At 44.2% G+C, this 21,882-nt stretch overlaps 1 protein-coding gene across 1 annotated transcript in view; it reads right to left on the bottom strand.

Moving 5' to 3' along the window:
- LOC146799170 (phospholipase B1, membrane-associated-like) overlaps nucleotides 1–21,882 on the bottom strand; it is a 176,111-nt gene that overhangs the window by 46,352 nt on the left and 107,877 nt on the right. The window contains exon 12 of the mRNA XM_085626591.1: nucleotides 2,111–2,192. Coding sequence (XP_085482717.1) covers nucleotides 2,111–2,192 — 82 coding nt within the window. The remainder of the gene's footprint in view (nucleotides 1–2,110; nucleotides 2,193–21,882) is intronic.

The following is a 21,882-nucleotide window of genomic DNA, read 5'->3' as shown; positions in this document are numbered from 1 at the left end:
AAGTCCTGGCGGGGTTGGAGAACTTCAGTGCACCTACCTTGATGGCCTCCTGTTCTCTGCAGTCTCAGGGTCACAAAAGACTTCTTACAACTCTGCTGGTGCTGCCGGACTCTGCCACCTGTGAGTCCTACCCTTGTCTGAGGTGCCCCCTCCAGTCCTGGACCTCGGAAGTGGGTTCTGCAGCCGTTTTCTGCAAAAGTCAATGCAATGAACCCTTTGTGCAGATCAGAACCAATGCAGTGCCCTCCAGCGTAGTGCCAATTCGAAGACAACCAAGGTCTTAACTGCGAGGTTTGATGATGACTCAGCGCCGACCTGGAGACGCCGCAGTGAGGCTCAACTTCGACACAGCAGCAGTCCTTTGACACCGACTGCGAGGCTTGACTGTGAGGCATCGATCCACGTGCGTGAATTGGATCAGACGTATTGAGTCTTTGACACAGAACCTTGATCCATACATGGGTACTTTTTCAGCGGGCCCTCCATGGAACTTTGGATTTTCGCCGGTCTAGCGTGAACACAAGTAACCTTTTAAAGCTATTGACTTCTAAGCAGTGTTTTTTGATTTCACTTTTAAACATTGATATCTTGACTGCTACTTATTGGATTTTGTCATTTTTGTTTTGTTTTACTTAGATAAATATTCTCTTTTTTTCTAGACTGGTGTGGAGTCTTTTTGTGGGTTTTCTCATGTGTTACTGTAATTTAAGTGTTGTACAACTACTTTACACATTGCCCCTTACGTTAAGCCTGACTGCTCTGTGTCAAGCTACTAGAGGGTGAGTACAGGTTAATGTAGGGTGTGTATCTGAGGTAATCTGACTAGGATTGTGGTACCTACTTGGACAGGGTGCATACCGCTGCCAACTAGAGACCCAATTTCTAACAGATATCAATTGATTTCACTGGAATTTTACTAGCTCCCTCAATAAACTTCCAGTTGCTAATCAAGGGTCGATATAGCCTGCGGAGTAACCTATTTGATGATTACACCAGAGCCTATAGGTTCAGAAAGGTGTGCCGGATCACCATAAAGAGCATGAAAGGGGAAGGCTTATTATCATTTTTCCTGTGAAATCATTTGATGAATAGCTTGCGAATAAATTTACTGAAATAATCAAGTTAATACCAACAGAAAAGATATCAATATATTGGCTACAGGAAGGGTCAGTGTATCACAAGGAATATGTTTGTCTTTTCCTTATTTAAAATAAATGTTGTCACTAGAATAGGCCATGCATGCTGTCTAGAAACTATTAACCTTTCAAGGGTATTCTAAATATGATACTCAGAATTGGAAAATATGCTTTACTAAGTACAATTTATTCACATGATTGCAATCAGCATAAGACATTCAACCGTTAAAAAATCATCATAAAATAAGCATATGGACAAACAAGTAGTAAGCACTACAGTGAGAGTTTACTGGGGAGGGGCAGTGCCTGGGAAACATAAAGAGATAATGGCATATAAAACACAGTCATGGCCTGCCAAGGTAAATGAACTGCTTATACAGTTCTACTGTGCCAGGAAAATGTTTAAAATCAGAGTACCATATACTGCTGGACTTTGGTAAAGCCTGTGCTAAGGCATATTCTTCATAGACTGATCACAACTGTTACATGAGAGATTTGCAAGCAAGAGTATGGTAGACACAAAATCCCCAGTTTATAACCTATACTAATAAAGGTGGTAGCTTCCATTGCTGCATTTCAGAGTTCAAAAAGCAGCTACGGGGCTCATTCCTTTCCTCGCGCTAGGGGCCATGACACAATCGCTGAAACACTGAAACTAGTAGAGAGATTGAAAGGTTTACATGAAGAAAAAAAATCTAAGCCAAAGAGAGTTGGATGCATGTATAGATGCTTGGGGTATGTGTTGGCCAATGTACAATACCAAATACATGATTGAAAATAGTATATGCTGTGATTCTTCTCTTTAGATCGCCTGAAAAACAGAAGTTGTAATTTCATGACTGGCCTTACTGGCCTTATATCAGTAAAAGAGGCGGGTTTGTTATACTCAGAAAAAGCAGCCGCCCTGTTCCACAGCGGCTTATGTTTAAATCACATTGTATTACCCTTTCTGCGGCATCTAATTCAATTCGTACCTGAAATTGCATGTTCTGATCTATTAGCTCCAATAGCTCTGGAGAATTGTTGTTTGGTTTTACCAAACATGAGCAAAAAGACCTGTTAAGAAAAAAACAGACAGAAAGAAAATATTGAGTTTCACCTGTGATAAGATTGGTCTTTGTTCATACTAAATTACTTTATGATATTTGTAAATATGTTGAAGCTCAAAAACAAAGGAAAGATGAGTCGTGTCTATCAAAGGGCTTTTGCCATTGTGAAGGCGATATCCAGATGGATCAATCTAACACCAGACCGCTTGAAAATGTCCAACTGCATCATTGTATCCAAAACACCACAACACATTATTGGGAGGCATGCCTCCAGGATCTGTCGATGTTTTGAAAATCTGAGAAAGGAGTATGAAAGATATGCACCATCTCCCTCAGCCTCTTCTTCAGAGTCCAGCAGGAGGCAACAAATTCCACCTACCTTGTGTATATGAATTTGAGACTGAGTGAAATATGTTTGGGTTTATGTGAGAAATCTAGTTTTACAATTATGTTCATATCCAGTTTATTTAAGAGCTATATTTAAAACTATTAACACTACTGGTACATTTTTTGGAGGTATGACGTTATCGCACAAGTATTAGAAAGAACACATTAACAGGTCCATTTATCAAAAGATGCTTATTGACTTTAATATGCAGAATTAATTTGTATTCTTAATATATAGACCAGTATGTCATTACAAATACAGTACTATGCTTCCCCTGTATTATTTCACCGTAGACCCAAATCAGGTGCGCAATTATATAGTTACTTTCTACACAAAACATTTTACCATGTCCATTTAAAGGCTAAATATATCTTTAGTTATCTGCCAGACCTCATGTCAAAACATACACAGAATGGGTTTGAGTCAGCCCCCTTTAGCCATTGGCTTGCACAGTTGTCTGTCATGTTTTTGGATCAGCCCACAACATGTTTACATTTTCTGCCATTAGTTTTGTTCATTGGTGATGGTGCAGAAAGTAATTCTCTCAAAGAGGTTCACATAAAAAAATTCTACCATGCACCAGATCGATTCGTTAACATGCACTCTTAGATGAAGAAACTCCTAAAGAAAGGTCCCGGCAGCTGAAGGAGAGAAGCTGACAAATACTATGAATGATAGATAAATGGCAAGGAAGCTTCCAGTGTGCCCAGGAGCCGGGGGTGGTTGCTGCAGTCAGGTGTTACTTAACTTGACTGCGTGAAGTGGCACCCTAGGGCCTACCTGAGCTCCTCCCTCCAGGGCCTGCTCTTGGTGCAACCAGTGAGCACAGCTCACATGCTGCCTCTAGCAGCCTCAAGAATGGAAGTTAATGTACTGTGCTGATTTCTACCTTTCCGTGGTACAAATGAATTGTAGACACAGACGCACAAGTTATATTTTTGCTGTTGATGTACTTTGCTTTGTTTGTTATTCATGCATTTCAAGCGGACTGTCTTGTTCTGTTGCAGTGCTGACCGCACAGATCCCCATCCACTGGGCTGAGATCTGAACAAGGTTTTGGGTGTATTTCAGAGCAGACATTCCAGACATTATCCAGCTGCCAGTGACCAGTGGCGACTGGTGACAATTGAAAGTTGTGAGGTGTAAAACAATTGTCGTACTTCACTGTGGCGAGCGAGCGTAGCGAGCAAGCCTGAACTACCTACAGGGGGTTCAGGGGGCTTCTCCTCCCAAGTAAATTTTTAAAAAAAGAGTAGGCAAATGATGGATTTTCAAGCAAGTTTGAGAGTGTGACACTATCCTGGAAGTGCTGCAGGCTGTGCTCAAAATATATATGTATCACATATATCATTGACCTTGTATTGAACCCCCATCCCCAACCAGGCCCCTGCGTAACGCCACTGCTGCCTCAAGGCCCCGTTTAATGTATTGCTATGCTCCTGAAACGTGCCGGCCATCACTTGACTTGTCACCAAGGCCCTTTTTCAAGTTTAAACAACAAAACGATGAACTGGGGGTCTAGTCAAATCCTGCTTACTAAGCGGAAAAATAGAGAGAAACGGGCTAAAAAAGTCCCAAAGAACAAAAAGAAGTGAAAAGAGTAAGAGAGGCAGAAAGACGAGACAACCAGATGCAATCGGGAGTGAACCTTGGAGCGGAATAATTGGATACCCATCAATTATCAATGTGATCAGTCTTATCATCAGGTTGTCCAATCCAAAATGAGATGCTTCTCTTGATCATAGAGAGCATCTGAATGAAAAGATTACACTCGTAGGTTGTCCAAGGTTGTCAAGGATTTGGAATGGAAAAACAAACCATAGTTGGAAGATAAGATAATTGACAGGAGTGCAGTGCTAACAAGAAACAGTGAGGTGGTGTGTTAAAATAGAATTGCGAGTAAACACTAACAATTTATTACGTGTCTCGCATCCTAATTAAAACAACAGTGCAGAAAGGCAGTATTAAACAAATGACTGCCGTATAAAGGTCGACATGTTTCAGCCAAATGAGATACAATCACCTCTGAGGCTTTCTTCAGGACCTATGTTGTTATTTATCTAGCTACTGCAGTAAAGTGAAAAACACGTATAGTGATAAACATATAGATAAAGACAGACAAGTACATTTATCTCACTATCATGTGAAGATGGCACTTTGTACCACTTTAAGTGTATCCTCCGTCTCAAAAGGATGCTGCGTGCATCTGCCAAGAAAGCAAATTGAAATTGTCTCAAAACCGGAAAAATAAAAGATAGAAGCACTTTTTTTGTCCTAAACAGAAAACTAACATTGTATTAGATGTTAGAAGGCTTACCCGTAATGATCGGGGAGCAGACCTCACCTCGCCCGGATCCTGATTCCAGACTAAGAGGCCCCGCTCTATATAAAGAGAAAAGATGAACTACCAATATCTGGAAGGCAATCGATGCAAAATCCAAAGTAAGAGTATATGCTAGTGTAATATACTACTAGCTACAAAAACTGGTAGCCTGCAAATAGGAATAAAACCACGTAGTGTGTCATGCCAAACAAAAGGAAACTCCCCAACAGGAAGTGAAAAAGGCTTAAAAAATGGGAGATGGAATACCAAATGTGCACCAAACATGAAATTTCATGCATACTGAAACGCCTGCACCTCTTAGGGGCATTAGTGCATGGGTTCGCATAATGATGTTAAAAAATGGTGTACAGTCTACATGTCGACAGCTTTATCAAGGAGTAACTTTACCAGGGAAAAGACATGTAGAAAGGTCTCATTTCTTCGTAAAACGAAGATGTTGTGGTAAAAACCGCCCGATATTTTTTTTAAGTAAAAGAACTTAAGCAGTGACTCCGGTGCTTACCTCTCCGTCGTTGCCTCGTTGCGGCACCAGAATCAGGAGGGAGGTAACCGTGACTGCAAAGACGGCGTTCTAATAAAGCCGCCAAATCTCATCAGGGCAACGTGCGAGTGAGTGTGGATTGGTCCGTCAACCCTGTATCCGGAAAAACAAACCGGACTACAGGGTGACGTCATAATGGCCGATTGTGTAGTTCCTCAAGGTTGCTGGGATGTAAACGTATGCGTATCCAGTGCGGTGGCATGGCAAAAACAGCGAAACAGAATCTTATATTATTATTATTAAAGCCGCCTATGCCTATCAACTGTCAAGCACGGAATCATGCTGGCTGTAGCGACAACTTAGTTAACAAAACTGTAAAAGACTACAAAGTGATGTCATAATGGCCGCTGGTGTAGTCTGTTTCTGTTCGCTGACGAGACTACAAAGCTGGAAATGCGTGCGTGCTCGATATCAATACTCGAAAGGTAAAATGCCCATGCTTGCTATTGAGGTGTTAAGCGTGTGTATCTACAACTGACAAATGTATACCTCTCTGCGACCACAAAACCTCTCATTTATAATTGAAAAGACGTCATGTCAAATATTGGGGCATGCCAGTAGTGAAAGTGTAAAGGACTACAGGATGACATCACAGAGTAGGCTTGAGTAGTTCATTAGCTATGCTGGAAAAAAGACTCGCACTATAAATAGTGAATATATCTGAGATAAGAGAGTCATGATGTCTGGTGTTGAAAGTGTGTTGGTAATGAACAAAGAATAATGCAAAGAGGCAAGTGCTATTTAGTAACATGTGGGGAAGAAAACAGGTACCCAGATATTAAAGCATGCTCTAAGAAGATACCAAAATATTTCATAGGGTGGTCCAAGGAATTTCATCATTTAACCCCCTCACATCGCTCTGTAATTTGAACACCCATTTTTGTTCTTTCATAAACAGGTATTTAGTGGTGTCAACAATGTGTGATGGTATCAATGGTTTTTCGAGCACTGTCCAGGAAAAATCGTCTGCTGTATGATTCTGATCAGCGAAATGTCTAGTAAGTTTAGTCGTTGATCTTCTGCACCTGAAGGAACTCTTATGTTCTACCATGCGAGTCCTTACTTTCCGGGTTGTCATACCCACATACTTGCATTGGCAGGAACAAGTAATTAGGTAGATCAGATTGTCACAGTGGAAACGCTATATTGATGATGTGCTGGTGGTCTGGAGAGGAGACCGTGCGTCTATTCTTCTCTTTCATCAATGGCTGAACACGAGAAATCAGTTCTTAAAGTTCACAGTTGAGATCAATGACAAAAGGCTAGCATTTTTAGACCTGTCCATTTTTGTTACACCCACAGGTCTAGAAAGTGAGCTCTATCGGAAACCAATGTCTCGTAATTCCTTATTAAGGTATGACAGTCAACACCCAAAATCGTTGAGGGACAATTTACCATTTGGACAGTTCCTACGGGTCCGTAGGAACTGTTCAACTGTGAATACTTTCAAAAAACATGCTGAGGTCCTCACTGAACAATTGATCTCGAGACACTATCCTCCTAGGCTAGTGAAACGCTCCTTCAAGCGGGCCACTAACAATCATCGCGAGGCACTTTTGGAACCTGCAATTGAGAAACCTACTCTTGAACGCATGACCTTTGTTACCACATTCAGTACAATGGCGAATAAAATACAAAAAAGCGTAAGGAAACACTGGCGGATTTTGTCTTCTTGTGATGGATCTTTGGCAACCCCTCTGTTCTCTTTTAAGAGGTCTAGTAACATACGAGACCGGTTGGTACACACCCGCCCCAAAACTTTGCCCCAGAGATCAGTAGGCACGCTCTGGGAACTCCCGGCAGTGGCTGGCCACTTCCCTTGTGGCAACTGCTCCGTTTGTCCACAAACGAAACACACTACCTCTATCGATATAGGTACGAACAGACCCTGGCTGCTGAAGAGGTTCACCAACTGCAACAGTGACAATCTGATCTACCTAATTACTTGTTCCTGCCAATGCAAGTATGTGGGTATGACAACCCGGAAAGTAAGGACTCGCATGGTAGAACATAAGAGTTCCTTCAGGTGCAGAAGATCAACGACTAAACTTACTAGACATTTCGCTGATCAGAATCATACAGCAGACGATTTTTCCTGGACAGTGCTCGAAAAACCATTGATACCATCACACATTGTTGACACCACTAAATACCTGTTTATGAAAGAACAAAAATGGGTGTTCAAATTACAGAGCGATGTGAGGGGGTTAAATGATGAAATTCCTTGGACCACCCTATGAAATATTTTGGTATCTTCTTAGAGCATGCTTTAATATCTGGGTGCCTGTTTTCTTCCCCACATGTTACTAAATAGCACTTGCCTCTTTGCATTATTCTTTGTTCATTACCAACACACTTTCAACACCAGACATCATGACTCTCTTATCTCAGATATATTCACTATTTATAGTGCGAGTCTTTTTTCCAGCATAGCTAATGAACTACTCAAGCCTACTCTGTGATGTCATCCTGTAGTCCTTTACACTTTCACTACTGGCATGCCCCAATATTTGACATGACGTCTTTTCAATTATAAATGAGAGGTTTTGTGGTCGCAGAGAGGTATACATTTGTCAGTTGTAGATACACACGCTTAACACCTCAATAGCAAGCATGGGCATTTTACCTTTCGAGTATTGATATCGAGCACGCACGCATTTCCAGCTTTGTAGTCTCGTCAGCGAACAGAAACAGACTACACCAGCGGCCATTATGACATCACTTTGTAGTCTTTTACAGTTTTGTTAACTAAGTTGTCGCTACAGCCAGCATGATTCCGTGCTTGACAGTTGATAGGCATAGGCGGCTTTAATAATAATAATATAAGATTCTGTTTCGCTGTTTTTGCCATGCCACCGCACTGGATACGCATACGTTTACATCCCAGCAACCTTGAGGAACTACACAATCGGCCATTATGACGTCCCCCTGTAGTCCGGTTTGTTTTTCCGGATACAGGGTTGACGGACCAATCCACACTCACTCGCACGTTGCCCTGATGAGATTTGGCGGCTTTATTAGAACGCCGTCTTTGCAGTCACGGTTACCTCCCTCCTGATTCTGGTGCCGCAACGAGGCAACGACGGAGAGGTAAGCACCGGAGTCACTGCTTAAGTTCTTTTACTTAAAAAAAATATCGGGCGGTTTTTACCACAACATCTTCGTTTTACGAAGAAATGAGACCTTTCTACATGTCTTTTCCCTGGTAAAGTTACTCCTTGATAAAGCTGTCGACATGTAGACTGTACACCATTTTTTAACATCATTATGCGAACCCATGCACTAATGCCCCTAAGAGGTGCAGGCGTTTCAGTATGCATGAAATTTCATGTTTGGTGCACATTTGGTATTCCATCTCCCATTTTTTAAGCCTTTTTCACTTCCTGTTGGGGAGTTTCCTTTTGTTTGGCATGACACACTCCGTGGTTTTATTCCTATTTGCAGGCTACCAGTTTTTGTAGCTAGTAGTATATTACACTAGCATATACTCTTACTTTGGATTTTGCATCGATTGCCTTCCAGATATTGGTAGTTCATCTTTTCTCTTTATATAGAGCGGGGCCTCTTAGTCTGGAATCAGGATCCGGGCGAGGTGAGGTCTGCTCCCCGATCATTACGGGTAAGCCTTCTAACATCTAATACAATGTTAGTTTTCTGTTTAGGACAAAAAAAGTGCTTCTATCTTTTATTTTTCCGGTTTTGAGACAATTTCAATTTGCTTTCTTGGCAGATGCACGCAGCATCCTTTTGAGACGGAGGATACACTTAAAGTGGTACAAAGTGCCATCTTCACATGATAGTGAGATAAATGTACTTGTCTGTCTTTATCTATATGTTTATCACTATACGTGTTTTTCACTTTACTGCAGTAGCTAGATAAATAACAACATAGGTCCTGAAGAAAGCCTCAGAGGTGATTGTATCTCATTTGGCTGAAACATGTCGACCTTTATACGGCAGTCATTTGTTTAATACTGCCTTTCTGCACTGTTGTTTTAATTAGGATGCGAGACACGTAATAAATTGTTAGTGTTTACTCGCAATTCTATTTTAACACACCACCTCACTGTTTCTTGTTAGCACTGCACTCCTGTCAATTATCTTATCTTCCAACTATGGTTTGTTTTTCCATTCCAAATCCTTGACAACCTTGGACAACCTACGAGTGTAATCTTTTCATTCAGATGCTCTCTATGATCAAGAGAAGCATCTCATTTTGGATTGGACAACCTGATGATAAGACTGATCACATTGATAATTGATGGGTATCCAATTATTCCGCTCCAAGGTTCACTCCCGATTGCATCTGGTTGTCTCGTCTTTCTGCCTCTCTTACTCTTTTCACTTCTTTTTGTTCTTTGGGACTTTTTTAGCCCGTTTCTCTCTATTTTTCCGCTTAGTAAGCAGGATTTGACTAGACCCCCAGTTCATCGTTTTGTTGTTTACACTATAGATTTAGGGGATTAGAACTGTGGCAGGTCATTAAAATTTCCCTTAGACCCTACAAAGAATCTTTTCTAGTGCCTTTTTCAAGTTTGCCATGCAAACCTTTCAAGCTATTACGGCGCTACACAACCCGTGCATCTATTTTGACAAAATGAAGCACACCGTAGCATATCATCACGTAAGGAAAAGCCACACAGTATAATAAAAAGATTTGTAACATAAAGCAATGTCATTTACATAACATAGTGCATTCTAACAAACCATTGCATAGCATAAAGTAGCATAACACAAACGTAAAGGGTAGCATAATATCGCACAAGACACATAATATAACGAAATGAATTGAAAAATAAAGAGATGTAATGTCCATAACATAACAAATAGCACCCCATCATAACGTGTCAGAACCAAAAGAAGCATAACATAACATTGATTAACATAATGCATAACAACGTAACATAACAAAAAGACATGCATCTTAAGGGAATACAAGCAACACAACGTAAAGTGGTCCAACGTAATACAACCTAGCATAGCATCACATAATGTGACGGAACATAACCTCGCGCACCGTTCCCTCACATTGCAGAACATAACGCAGCATGTCGGAGAGTAAAGAAAGTAAATGTAACAAAAGGCAATGTGGTTTACAGTTAAGTTAAATATTGTAATCACATGTAACATAATATACCAAAAAATATCAAAATATACTTGTCTTCGTTTAAAAACATCTTTGTAGAATGCGCGTGGACGCTAATTTCAACAGGAACCGAGAACAGTCCTGCAAAAACCACCATTTGCTCTTGTCACAACCACATGGACAGAGGGAAAACTCCTGTGAAGTGCGGGTCAGTGTCAGACCAGTAACTGCATTAGGAACGTTAACAGTATAAACTGTGGCCCTAAATTGTGCCTCAGCTTGGCTTTTGTTATTAATTGTATATTGGTGGTCTTGGATGGGATTTGCCGCCGTCTGGTTGCCTGAGGGGCATACCACATTGTACCTCCACACGCAGTACACTGCACCACTTCAGGCCCGGCCAATCCCTGTAGGCCTCGAATGGTACACACCCCAGACAAATTAACGCTATAAAACATTAAAATATAATAGTCACGCGCACCCCCTTCTCAATGGCTTGAAGGGTTCTCTAGCCAGTTTAATCTTTTAAGTCTCTCTTAATGCATTGGACGAGCGTGTTTGTAAATGTGAGGCCATTATTCAGAAACCGTTACAATCTGTTAATTCGGTTTTACTATTTGGTGTCGGGACTAATCTTTTTATCGATGCTAGTGTTTTATGAACGTTATGTGATACTGGTTCCTGGTCCAGACTTTCTAAGGTGAAAGAAAAGGACACATATTCGGGAGAAATGTTTAAAAAGAGAGTGAATGAGATAATGATTGAGACACAATCACGAGAGAGAGAGAGTGGTACCAGAGAGTCCAATGATTAAGAGAGAGACATGCTGAACTGAGACAGAGCAGAAACACACACTAAACCATGAAAATGGGCGAGACGCACCCCCGCACCAAGCACCTCTCTCGTTTCCGCTGGCATCAATGTCCACCCCCTAAAAAGAAATCCTGTAACACGTTCATCCGGTGACTCGGGGGTGCTGCAGATTTCCGGGGGTGCTGCAGACTTACACTTTGGAGAATAAATATCCGAAGCTCACCTGTGCCTGGATGGGAGTCGCTGGTGTTCCTTAAAACCCTGGCGGTCCTGTGCAGAGTTAAGCATTTCACCCATGCCTCTTCCCTCCCACCCACTCACCTCTCCCAACCACGATCCCCTTTTTTTCATCTTCTCAACTCTCTCCATTAAACCTCTAACTGCACCTTCAATCACCTCGCCGTTCTGTCTCTTCACTCCCCTCATCTCTAACAGTCTCTCACATTTATCTCATGGCCTTTCTGGCCCCGTCACCTCTCACACCCCTCAGCACTTCTCATTCACCTCCACTCTCTCCCACCAAATTTCCTCTCCTCACCTCTCTCTGCTGTCTTCTCTCACTCATCCTGTCTCCTCTCACCCTGTCTCCTCTCACCCTCTCACCTTGCCTCCCCTCACTTCACTCACATCATCCACCCCTTCTCTCCAGTCCCTTCTCACGCCCGCAGCCGACTCTCACATCTCGCTCCACACCCATCACCTTACCTCTCAATCGGCCTTGCATACCCAATCTCCCCCATCCCACATCTTACCCGCCGCCTGCTCGCATTTCACTTCTGCTCACCTTTTTTGTTGTTGTATATTGTGGTCGTATTTACATTATCTCTTCATTACATATTATGGTACGTGTCGTGCACCAATATTTCTTCTCTCTATATATGCATAGTATGTTTGGTTTTATATCTTAGCTGTCTGATTATCCCTAGTTCATCATTAAACGTCATCTATCAAATATTTGCCCTTATTTTTCACTTTTGTCTTTATTATATAACATGAACATGTTTTGTTGCCCCGTTTTCTTCAGTATAAACCTTTACAGTGTATTTTCTCTTCGCATTTCTTAATTATTTATCAAGTTGCTCACCTAATTATTCGCTAAACATTAACATTCCTATCTATCCATCATCTATCTATCTGTCCATTCGTCTGAAATTCCTAACTTACCTTACCTGCTTCCTCCAGGACGGCATCACGCGCCGCCGCCTCAGCTCCTGCTTGCTCTGGAGTCCTGGCGCATTTTAGGCAGCCTCCATCCTCCTGCTCCCCTAACCAATCACAACGCTGCAATGACAGCGTTGTGATTGGTGAGGCGCAGCGTAGAGCGCCCAACCGGGCCATTTTCTCTAAGTAGGCTGCATGCAGCAGCCTACATACAGAAAAAGGGAGAGTGTGCATGTCTGGGTTGGTCGGCCCTGGGGCCGACCAAACAGTCAGTACCCACAACAGTGGGCAAAGCCACTCCCCCTGTCCTCGAGCAGGACCGCCCACCCGCCCTCCCACAACCAGGCACTACAGGCACTTCTGTTTTCTCGCAATGCGAGAAGCAGAAACATAGTTTTACCATTTTATGTTTCTGCCTTCTCGCACCACTCAGACGTTTCAGCTCCCCAGGCTGCCCAGTTTGCTGAATCCCAAAGTGGTCCTCTTGATAGCAGTGCTGAAGAGAATTTATACTGCATAATTTTCTGCTGCATTGTAGAATAAAAGTAGGTTAAGGCATTATATAAAGATGCAGATCATAAGAGCAGAACAGCTAAATCCCTGCAGCTGCTGCAGTCATTCTATCATCTCTGCTGATTAGCTTGGTCTTATAAAAAAGATTTTGATCAAAGTTACACAGCCTGACGTGTGATGCACTGTTAACGGGTTCTTGCTTTTGAGCTAAATGCCCATAGAAAAAGCAGAACTAAGAGTCCCAAAATGTAAATTTGGGTTGTTGCCTTAGAAAAACCAATACTGGTGCAATGTACCACAAAAGATGGAGGCTCCCTGATTGCCTTTTTTTTAAAGTCATGCTTGGACACTAGGGAACCTCTGGAACCCTGTGTACATTCTTGGTAATGGCCTATTTAGGTATCAAATTTTCAGTAAAGGGAAAACACGCATTGGCAAAGCAAATAGGTCTAGCTTTTGGGCCCTACTGACTTTGCCACTGCTTTTTGGTGATGCTAAGCAGCATTGGTACAAAGCAATGTTTTTTTGCCAATGCTGTATAATATCAGGACCTCGTCTTCCTCACCAAGAACTGGCTAAACCCTTCATCTTTCCCAGTCATTGCCAACGCCATCCCACCAGGATACAAGATCCTGCACCATGATCGAACCATGAAACCAAGAGGAGGCATCGCCATAATTCCCAGAGACACCATAAGATGCACCAACACCAACGACCCAAAAACTTTGTTCATTGAACACCTACTTTTCAAGCTCCAGACAGATAACAAATCCACCATCAGGGGGATCCTCACATACCGGCCACCAGAATTCCAGAGCAACTTCAGCAACCTCCTCATCGACCTAATCACCCCCTTTGCCTTAAACTCCAAAGACTTCTTACTCCTGGGTGACCTAAACTTTCATCTTGATGACCCCGCAGATTCAAACACCAAATTCCTACTAGACAGCCTACAAAATATCGGCCTCACTCAGCTCGTGAAGGGCACCACTCATGACTTAGGACACACCCTAGACCCCATTTTTACCTACAGTGAAAAATTCAAGGTCAGCCACATCTCCCCACTCACATGGATGGACCACTTCATCATACTCTACAACATCTCATCCGCACCCACCACACCCACGGAGAGGCTACACACCCCTAGCCATAGCTGGAAGAATGTGACTGAAGTCACATGGCTCAACACCCTCCAGTGCCACCCTCTAATCTTCTCCGATGACACCAACAGAAACACAGATTGTTTCAATAACTGTATCGCTGACATCCTCGCGCCCCTCAAAAATGCCAAACCGAAGAGGACCAACAAGCAACCTGGTACACCGATGCACTCAGAGAGTACAAGAGATGATGCAAACGGTTTGAGAGAAAATGGACAACCTCGCAAGAGCCCGCCTCCAGGAATGCTTACAAGATCTCACTAAGTATCTACCACTATGAACTGAAAGAGACCAAGAAGAAAGCTCTGACTCAGAGGATTGAAAGCCAGCAACAACAAATACAAATAATTCTTGGCCATCGTTAAGGAATTCACTCATCCGGCAGCCACCTCCAACTCCTTTACCCATGACTTCTTTCACGACACAATATCCAAAATCTACAGGAACTCTAACCCTCAACCACGCCTTACCAACCCCTCTCATCTCCAACCTACACCACCATGGACACCCTACTCCCGAAGTGGACCTCACTGATTAGAGAAGACAAGGCGGCTATAATGGAATCCAACCAATCGAGCCCCCCACAGACCCATGTCCACACCGCTTCTTGAACCTTGGGAGACTGACAAGAAGCACAGCACTCAAAAGCATCATCAACACCTCTATCGCTAAAGCTACTTTCCCAGATGCCTGGAAACATGCAGAAGTCACCCTGCTTCTCAAGAAAGCATCCTCGGACCCCGAAGTTCTCAGCAACTACCGACCCATTTCCTTGCTCCCTTTCACAGCCAAATCCATAGATAAGGCAATCAACCATCAGCTCTATACCACTTTGAATGCTATGTACTCCTGGACAGCTCGCTCTCAGGTTTCAGCAGCAACCACAGCAGCCCTCATCACAGCGCATATGTTAGACCTGTCAGCCCTAGGGTGGTCTTACCCCGCATTTTTTCCCTTTCTGCCTCAGTTTTGACTGCCATTTTTTGTTGGACATAGGACTCTGGGCGCCTTACCGCTGCTGAACAGTGCTGAGGTGCAGGTGCTCTCTCCTAACAATAATAGGGGTATAAAGGTAAAGGAGGGAAACCTGACAGTCAGATGGTGCACTACTGGACCTGGGGACCCCCGCCCGAGTATAGGCTGCTGAGCCAGGGGGAAGCTACACTACTGAGGATGACTGAGCTTAGGCCCTGCTGTCCCCAAGATAGCTGAGTGATCCTGCCAGCCTGCTGACCTTGCCCAGTGTGAGGGGGACCCGGGGTGCCAACTCCAGTGTGCCTGCATGAGACTACCATCCTTCTTCCCACTGCTACAAACTCCTGCAACTAAACCCTGCAGCTAATTCCTGCCAATACTCCCTGTCATCTACTGCCAGCGCCAAGACTGGGAAGTGCTGGGAACCACAAGGTAAAAGCGCCGCATCACCCAAGCGCTCTAATGCTGGAACCTACCACCCTCTGCTAGCGCTGTGCCAAGTAAGCGCTGTCCCACAAGAATCTGCTGCTGTCTGCAAGCGCTGTGCTGGCGAGCTAAGGTGGGCCCCGGTCCTGCTGGGGCGGTAATTGCGACCAGAGCCGCACCTCGAGTGCTGGTGCTGTGCCCCCCCATCGCTGTGCCTGACGAAGTACTGTATGCCCAGATCACCGCCGCTGCCGGGTACCTGTGAGTAAGCGCTGTGCCTGACGAAGCGCTGTATGTCCCAGATCACCGCTGCAGCCCGGGTGCCGAGGAGAGAAGAAGCGCTGGGCCTCTGGACGCCGCCGTGGCCCCCAAAGCTGAGGGAGGGCTGCCGCGGCTGAGTGAAGGCCGTGCTGGGCCTGGAGCGTGCGAGCGAGCGTTGCTTGGCAACCGGGGCGCCGGCCGCGTCACTAGCCGTGCCCCGAAGAAGCCGCGCAGTGATTGGTTCACGGGCCCCGAGACAAGCCGGAAGCTTGGAGACCGCAACAGAGTCCAGGAGAGGAGGTCCGGGGAGTGAGCAAGGCCTGAGAGACCCCCGGGCCTCCCCCTACCCGTGGGAGAAGTGAACCACCCCCAGCCAGGCCCAGAGAGAGAAGCGAAGGCCGACTGGGAGCAGGGGCCTCCCGCACCTGCATGAACCAGCGCAGAGGCAGGAATTAAGTCTCCCAGCCCCACAGACTGAGCAGTGAGTGGAAGGGGATCTGGGGCCTACACTCGAGCAGTGACACCCCCCCCCCCCCCGCCCTAGCAGCTGAGAAGGCCCAGAAGGAGCCAGGGGCAGGGTCTATTCCACACAAGACTCTCAGGCGCACGTCAGCACTGCCTGGGAACTGCTTCCGCCCCCCCCCTGCTGTCGTGCCCTCTATGAAACTGCCGGGAGCTTGGGCCCAAGAAGTGACAGCTGCCTACATTGTACCTCTACTATGACCGCTCCCCCAAGTGAATCAGTGAAGGAGGGCTGGGGTCTAAATCAAATATAGAACTGCCCTTGTTATTGATTTACTCTACCTAAATGAGTCTGCATGCCCACCTTGAGTAAGAGTCTTGAGAATGTTCATTTATATCGCCTAGTGGATTAGGAGTGTTACCCTGTTGTATTTACACTGTATAGGAAATGTGGTCTTTATTGAACCGGGGCATAAGAAATGTCGCCTATGTTGACCATGTACACAAGAAATATTACCTTTAGTGAACATGTGCCCCAGAAGTGTTACCTATTGTGACCTGAATTTAGAGAAATCGTTCATTCTGCACCCTGTGAAAGCTTTGCATTTCTAATCCTGACCAAAAATAGATAAAGCTACTTGTTTTTGTCAATGACCCTGGAGTGGTGTCTTATTTATTGTGTGTGCTTTACTGGGTCAGTGTGAGTGTGTGCTGTACAACTACTTCACACATAGCTTCCGGAGTGCCTTCCCGCCTCGCGCCAAGCTACCGCGTCGGAGTCGGTGGTTCCTGGGACCTTCCGGGTCTAACAGCACCGTACTAGATCGAGGCCAGACTACTCCACTTATCCTCCTCAACCTTTCAGTCACCTTCAACACAGTCTCCCACAACATACTCATCTCCAGACTCCATGAAACCGGAATCCAAGGACCAGCTCTCAAGTGGAGGGCCTGCTTCCTGACTGGAAGGGTGCCACGGGTCAACCTCCCATCGTTCATCTCAGAATCCAAGGACCTCATTTATGGAGTCCTGCAAGACTCCTCACTCAGCCCTACTCTCTTCAAGGTATACATGACTCCTCTAGCAAGCATCATTTGGGCCCACTGTCTCATCATCATTCCACACGTTGCCAACACCCAACTCATCCTATCCCTATCAGAAGACACCAACACCACCAAAAGTAATTTCAAAATGTGCCTAACCGATTTGGCCAACTGGATGAGAACAAACTACCTCAAACTCAACACCAACAACACGGAAATGCTGTTTTTTGGCAACAAAAGCTCACCCTGGGATTCCACCTGGTTGCCCACAAAATTAGGCCCCACTCCCACACCCTCCGACCATACCAGAATCCTGGGCATCATCAGGGGCACCAACCTCACCATGAGACATCAAATCAACGCTGTCACCTCTGACTGTTTCATATCCTCAGCATGCTTAGAAATATCATCAAATAGCTCCCTTCAGACACCAGAAAGACTGTCACCCAGGCCCTCATCACAATCAGACTGGACTAAGATGACACCATCTACGATGGCATCCCTGCACACCAAGCTACAAACCATCCAAAACACTGCAGCCAGAATAGTACTCGACCTACCTCCACTTTTTGTTGAACTCTTTTTGTTGACCGTAGGACTCTGAGCAATTTACCACTACTAACCAGTGCTAAAGTGCATGTGCTTCTTCCCTAAAACATTATGAGACTGGGGTATACCTGATTGGCATATTTTACATACTGGTAAGACCCTTGTAAAATGGCATACCATATACCCAGGGTATGTACATCAAATGCTACTAGTGGGCTGCAGCACTGATTGTGCCACCCACAGAAGTAGCTTTTCAAACCTGTCTCAGGACTGCCACTGCAGTTCCAGTGTGTGCAGTTTAGTGCCACTTCGAATTGGCATTTAAAACTACTTGTCAAGCCTTAAACTCCCCTTTTCAGACCCTCCAGCATTTTGCGATTTCGCGATTCAGGAAATTACCGCGAAATTGGCGAAGAAGCGCGATGTCCGCAATATTTGCCATTATGGCCGCGAAAAATGATATCCCGGGAGATAGCAAAGAAAATAGGGAGTTCATATTGACTGTACGCACACACGTCATTACAGCCATAATAGCTTCTCCCTGTACATTACAGCCAATAACAACTAAAAAGTTTGCATACTCTTAGTATTCACAAAGAGGGGCAAAAAGGGAAGCTGAGGCGAAAGAAGGGGAGGAGTGGGCACTCTAGGAAGAACAATTAGTACAAGACATGTCTCTCCTGTGCAGGTGTTCCTCAGGCGTCTCATCGGCGCCAAAGAGATTGAGACTTAAATAACAGGTGCAGTGAACAAGCCTGTTCATCAGATATCCCAGGCTGTGAGACTGTGAATGGGAGGGGGGCACGGAGGAGGCTTCGAGTCATCACAGACGAGCGCTTACTTTCTCACATCACGTCCTACTAGCACAGGTCAAGCACTGCTTCTATTTTGGTTCTTTTTGAGGGGGGTGTGGGGAGTGGGGGAGTGTGTTTGTATGCATGTATTTTCAAAGTATGAAGACTAAAAAGAAAATTGGAATGTGAAACTGATAATACAGAGTTAATGAGGTTTTCTACACTTTTTGGAATGAATTTGTGGCTTTTTATTTTAAGCTAGAATGCACTTTCTTTAATAACGAAAACGTGTAATGGAGAGTTATTATTTAGATCTACTACATGATAAATAAAATGCATTTCAACTAGTATTTTTTCACGCTAAATAAATGGAAAGTTTTGGCAGACTCAGAATGGTGAATAGTTTGTAAAACTTTCCATCTTTAATTAATTGTAATTGTTCAGAATTTGCAGGCCGATTGTGAAAGCAAAAGAACCACTGACTCAGACGTGGGCGCCCCACCTCTCTCAGCACTTTTATATTTCCAAGGTTCAGGCATGACTACCACAGCTTAGTCAGGTTTTTGTTCTGCATTTTGGGATTTGTAGTTGTGTATATATGCGTACGTGCAGCAGCTCCCACTGTTCGGAGTTTTTACAAAGGATGATATATATATATATCATGAAATAGGAATGCAGATCCCGGCATCCTTTGTAAAAGCCTGGACAGTGGGAGTTACTGCACGTATGCACCTGAGAAACTTGTGAGGTGTCTTCCTTGAGGCAGACCCTCCAGCATTTCGCGATTTTGAGATTTGCGAAATTACACCGAAATCTGCTAAGGAGTGCGATGGCTGCAATATTTCCCATTATGACCGCGAAAAATGGTCTACCGGCAGATAGCAAAAATGGGGAGTTCCTACTGGCTGTACACACACATGTTGTGTGTTCAGTGGTGTTTGCTTGTTGGACCAGCTCCTAGTAGATGCCTGCTGTTTTAGTGAAATTTGCGCTTCCAAACATTTGCCTTTTGAGGCATTTCAAAGTTAAGCTGATGCTGGTATTTTAAGTGATGTTGGTGCTTAAAATTTTTTGCACAACATCTGCGAGCTTCGTCGAAACCGACACATATCTCCATGGTCTGGGATGTCTTTCACATCTCCATGGTCAGGGATGTGTCTGACGTCTTCATGGTCACTGGGGTCTCTGACGTCCCCATGGTCAGGAGTGTCTCTGGGGTCTCCCTGTGCTATTGTGCTTGGCTTAACCTATGCTCCAGAATGTTGCCACAAAGGAGAATATAGCAATAAAACTCTCTCAGACAGATTATAATACCTATTTCAAAGTTAAATACTCTGATAAATCATTTTACATTGATTTAAGGCTGAAAAGGAATGATTAAGAGTAAAATAAAGTGCTGCAAAAATGCCGCAAAATTTCCATTTTTGTGCCTCTACATTTCCATTTTTGTGCCACTAAATTTGCAAATCTATGCCAAAATACCCTGGGGGGGGGGTCTGTCTTTTATTACAAATAAGTCCCCTTAAGGTAGGCCCTAAGGAACCCTAAGGGCAGGGTGCTATGTAAGTAAAAGTTGGAAATGTACCTTTTATGTTTTGCATGTCCTGGTGGTGACAAACAACCTATTTAGTTTTTTCACTACTGTGAAACTTACTTCTCTCATGGGCCAGTATTAGACATTCCTTGCACTTCTAACCTGTAATTATTGATCAGAGAGGAGTAGCTTTTCCTTGTTTGATATGTTTGGAATGGAATGTTAAATCCTCCTTACTGGTGAATTTGGATTTAGCATTACTGTTTTAGAAATGCCACTTTTAGAAAGTGGACATCTCTCTTTACTTGCTGCTGTTCGTGCCTGACAGTCTGTCTCCAATATATGTCTGGGTTGGGTGACAGCTACACTTTGTGCATTCCATTTAGACAGCCACAAATACAAGAAGATAAGGCTCATCTGCATTCTGAGCACTCATCTGTATTCATCTGCATTCATCTGCATTCTGATGAGACTTCCTGGGCAGGAAGGAATGGGAGTAGCTAACGCTTACACTTCGATAGGTAGTGTCCTGTCCACACACAAAGCACTGATTTAGCCCCCCGCAGGTAGCCTGGCAGACAGAAATGGGTTGAAAGGGATCCTTGTGCATTTCAGAGAGATCTTCTAAAGTCACCCCCTACATCAAAGGCACTTTTGGGTATAAGTACTGGTTCTCTGACCCCCTAAAATCAGACACTTCTGGATCTTGAACTGAACCTTTGTCAGAAGGACTGCTCTGCTTCTTAAAGGACTCAACTGGACTGGTTTTCTGGAAGGACTGCTTTACTGCTAGTTGTCCTGCTACCTGCTTCTCCTCAACTGCTGGAAAGACTATGCCTTCCCTCCAAGTGATCTCCAAGGGCTTACTGGCTTGCCTCCTGTTTTCTGAAGTCTCAGGAACCCAAAAGACGTCCTACAATTCTGCTAGTGCTGCTGTACTCTGCCTTCTGTGAGTCCTTCCCTTGACTGAGGTGCAGCCTCCAAGCTCTGGGATTCAAAAGTGGGTTCTGCAGCTGTTTTCAGCAAAAATGACAGATCACCCTTCAACATAGAGGCTGCCCGATGACAGAGGTTCCACAGCTTGCATGGCTCGACAACAACACATTACATTCATGTTAACAGAGCTCAACGACGATATGGGACCCCCTTTGTGCAGCTTGACGACAACACAGTAGACTCTCAACGTTGACCAAAGCTCCATCCGTGGTATTTCTTCAGCGGGACGTGTCTGGGTCCTGTAGCCAGCCTGCTGTTGATTGCGGTCGGCCTGAACTTTGGATTTGCACCGGTCTCTCGCAACCTCAAGTATCCTGTAGACCACTATTGGCTTCTAAGCACTTTTTTTGCATTTAATCTTTAAAAATTCAAATCTCCAATTCTACTGATTGGATTTTTGCCATTTTGGTCTTATTTTGCACAAATACATATTCTCTATTTTTCTAAACCAGTGTGAGGTCATTTTGTGGTGTATTCATTGTGTTAATGTGTGTGTGTTTTGCACAAATACTTTATATATTGCATTTGTATATAAGCCTAGCTGCTCTGTCACAAGCTACCAGAGGGTGAACGCAGGTTATCTTATTGTGTATCTGGCTTACCCTGACTAGAGTGGTGGTTCCTGCCTGGACTGGTTGCATTCCTCAGCTA

The sequence above is a fragment of the Triturus cristatus genome, chromosome 9 (assembly GCF_964204655.1).
Source record: "Triturus cristatus chromosome 9, aTriCri1.1, whole genome shotgun sequence".
Lineage (NCBI taxonomy): Eukaryota > Metazoa > Chordata > Amphibia > Caudata > Salamandridae > Triturus > Triturus cristatus.
Note: the sequence above shows the minus strand (reverse complement) of the source record. Positions and strands in the feature narration are given on the sequence as shown.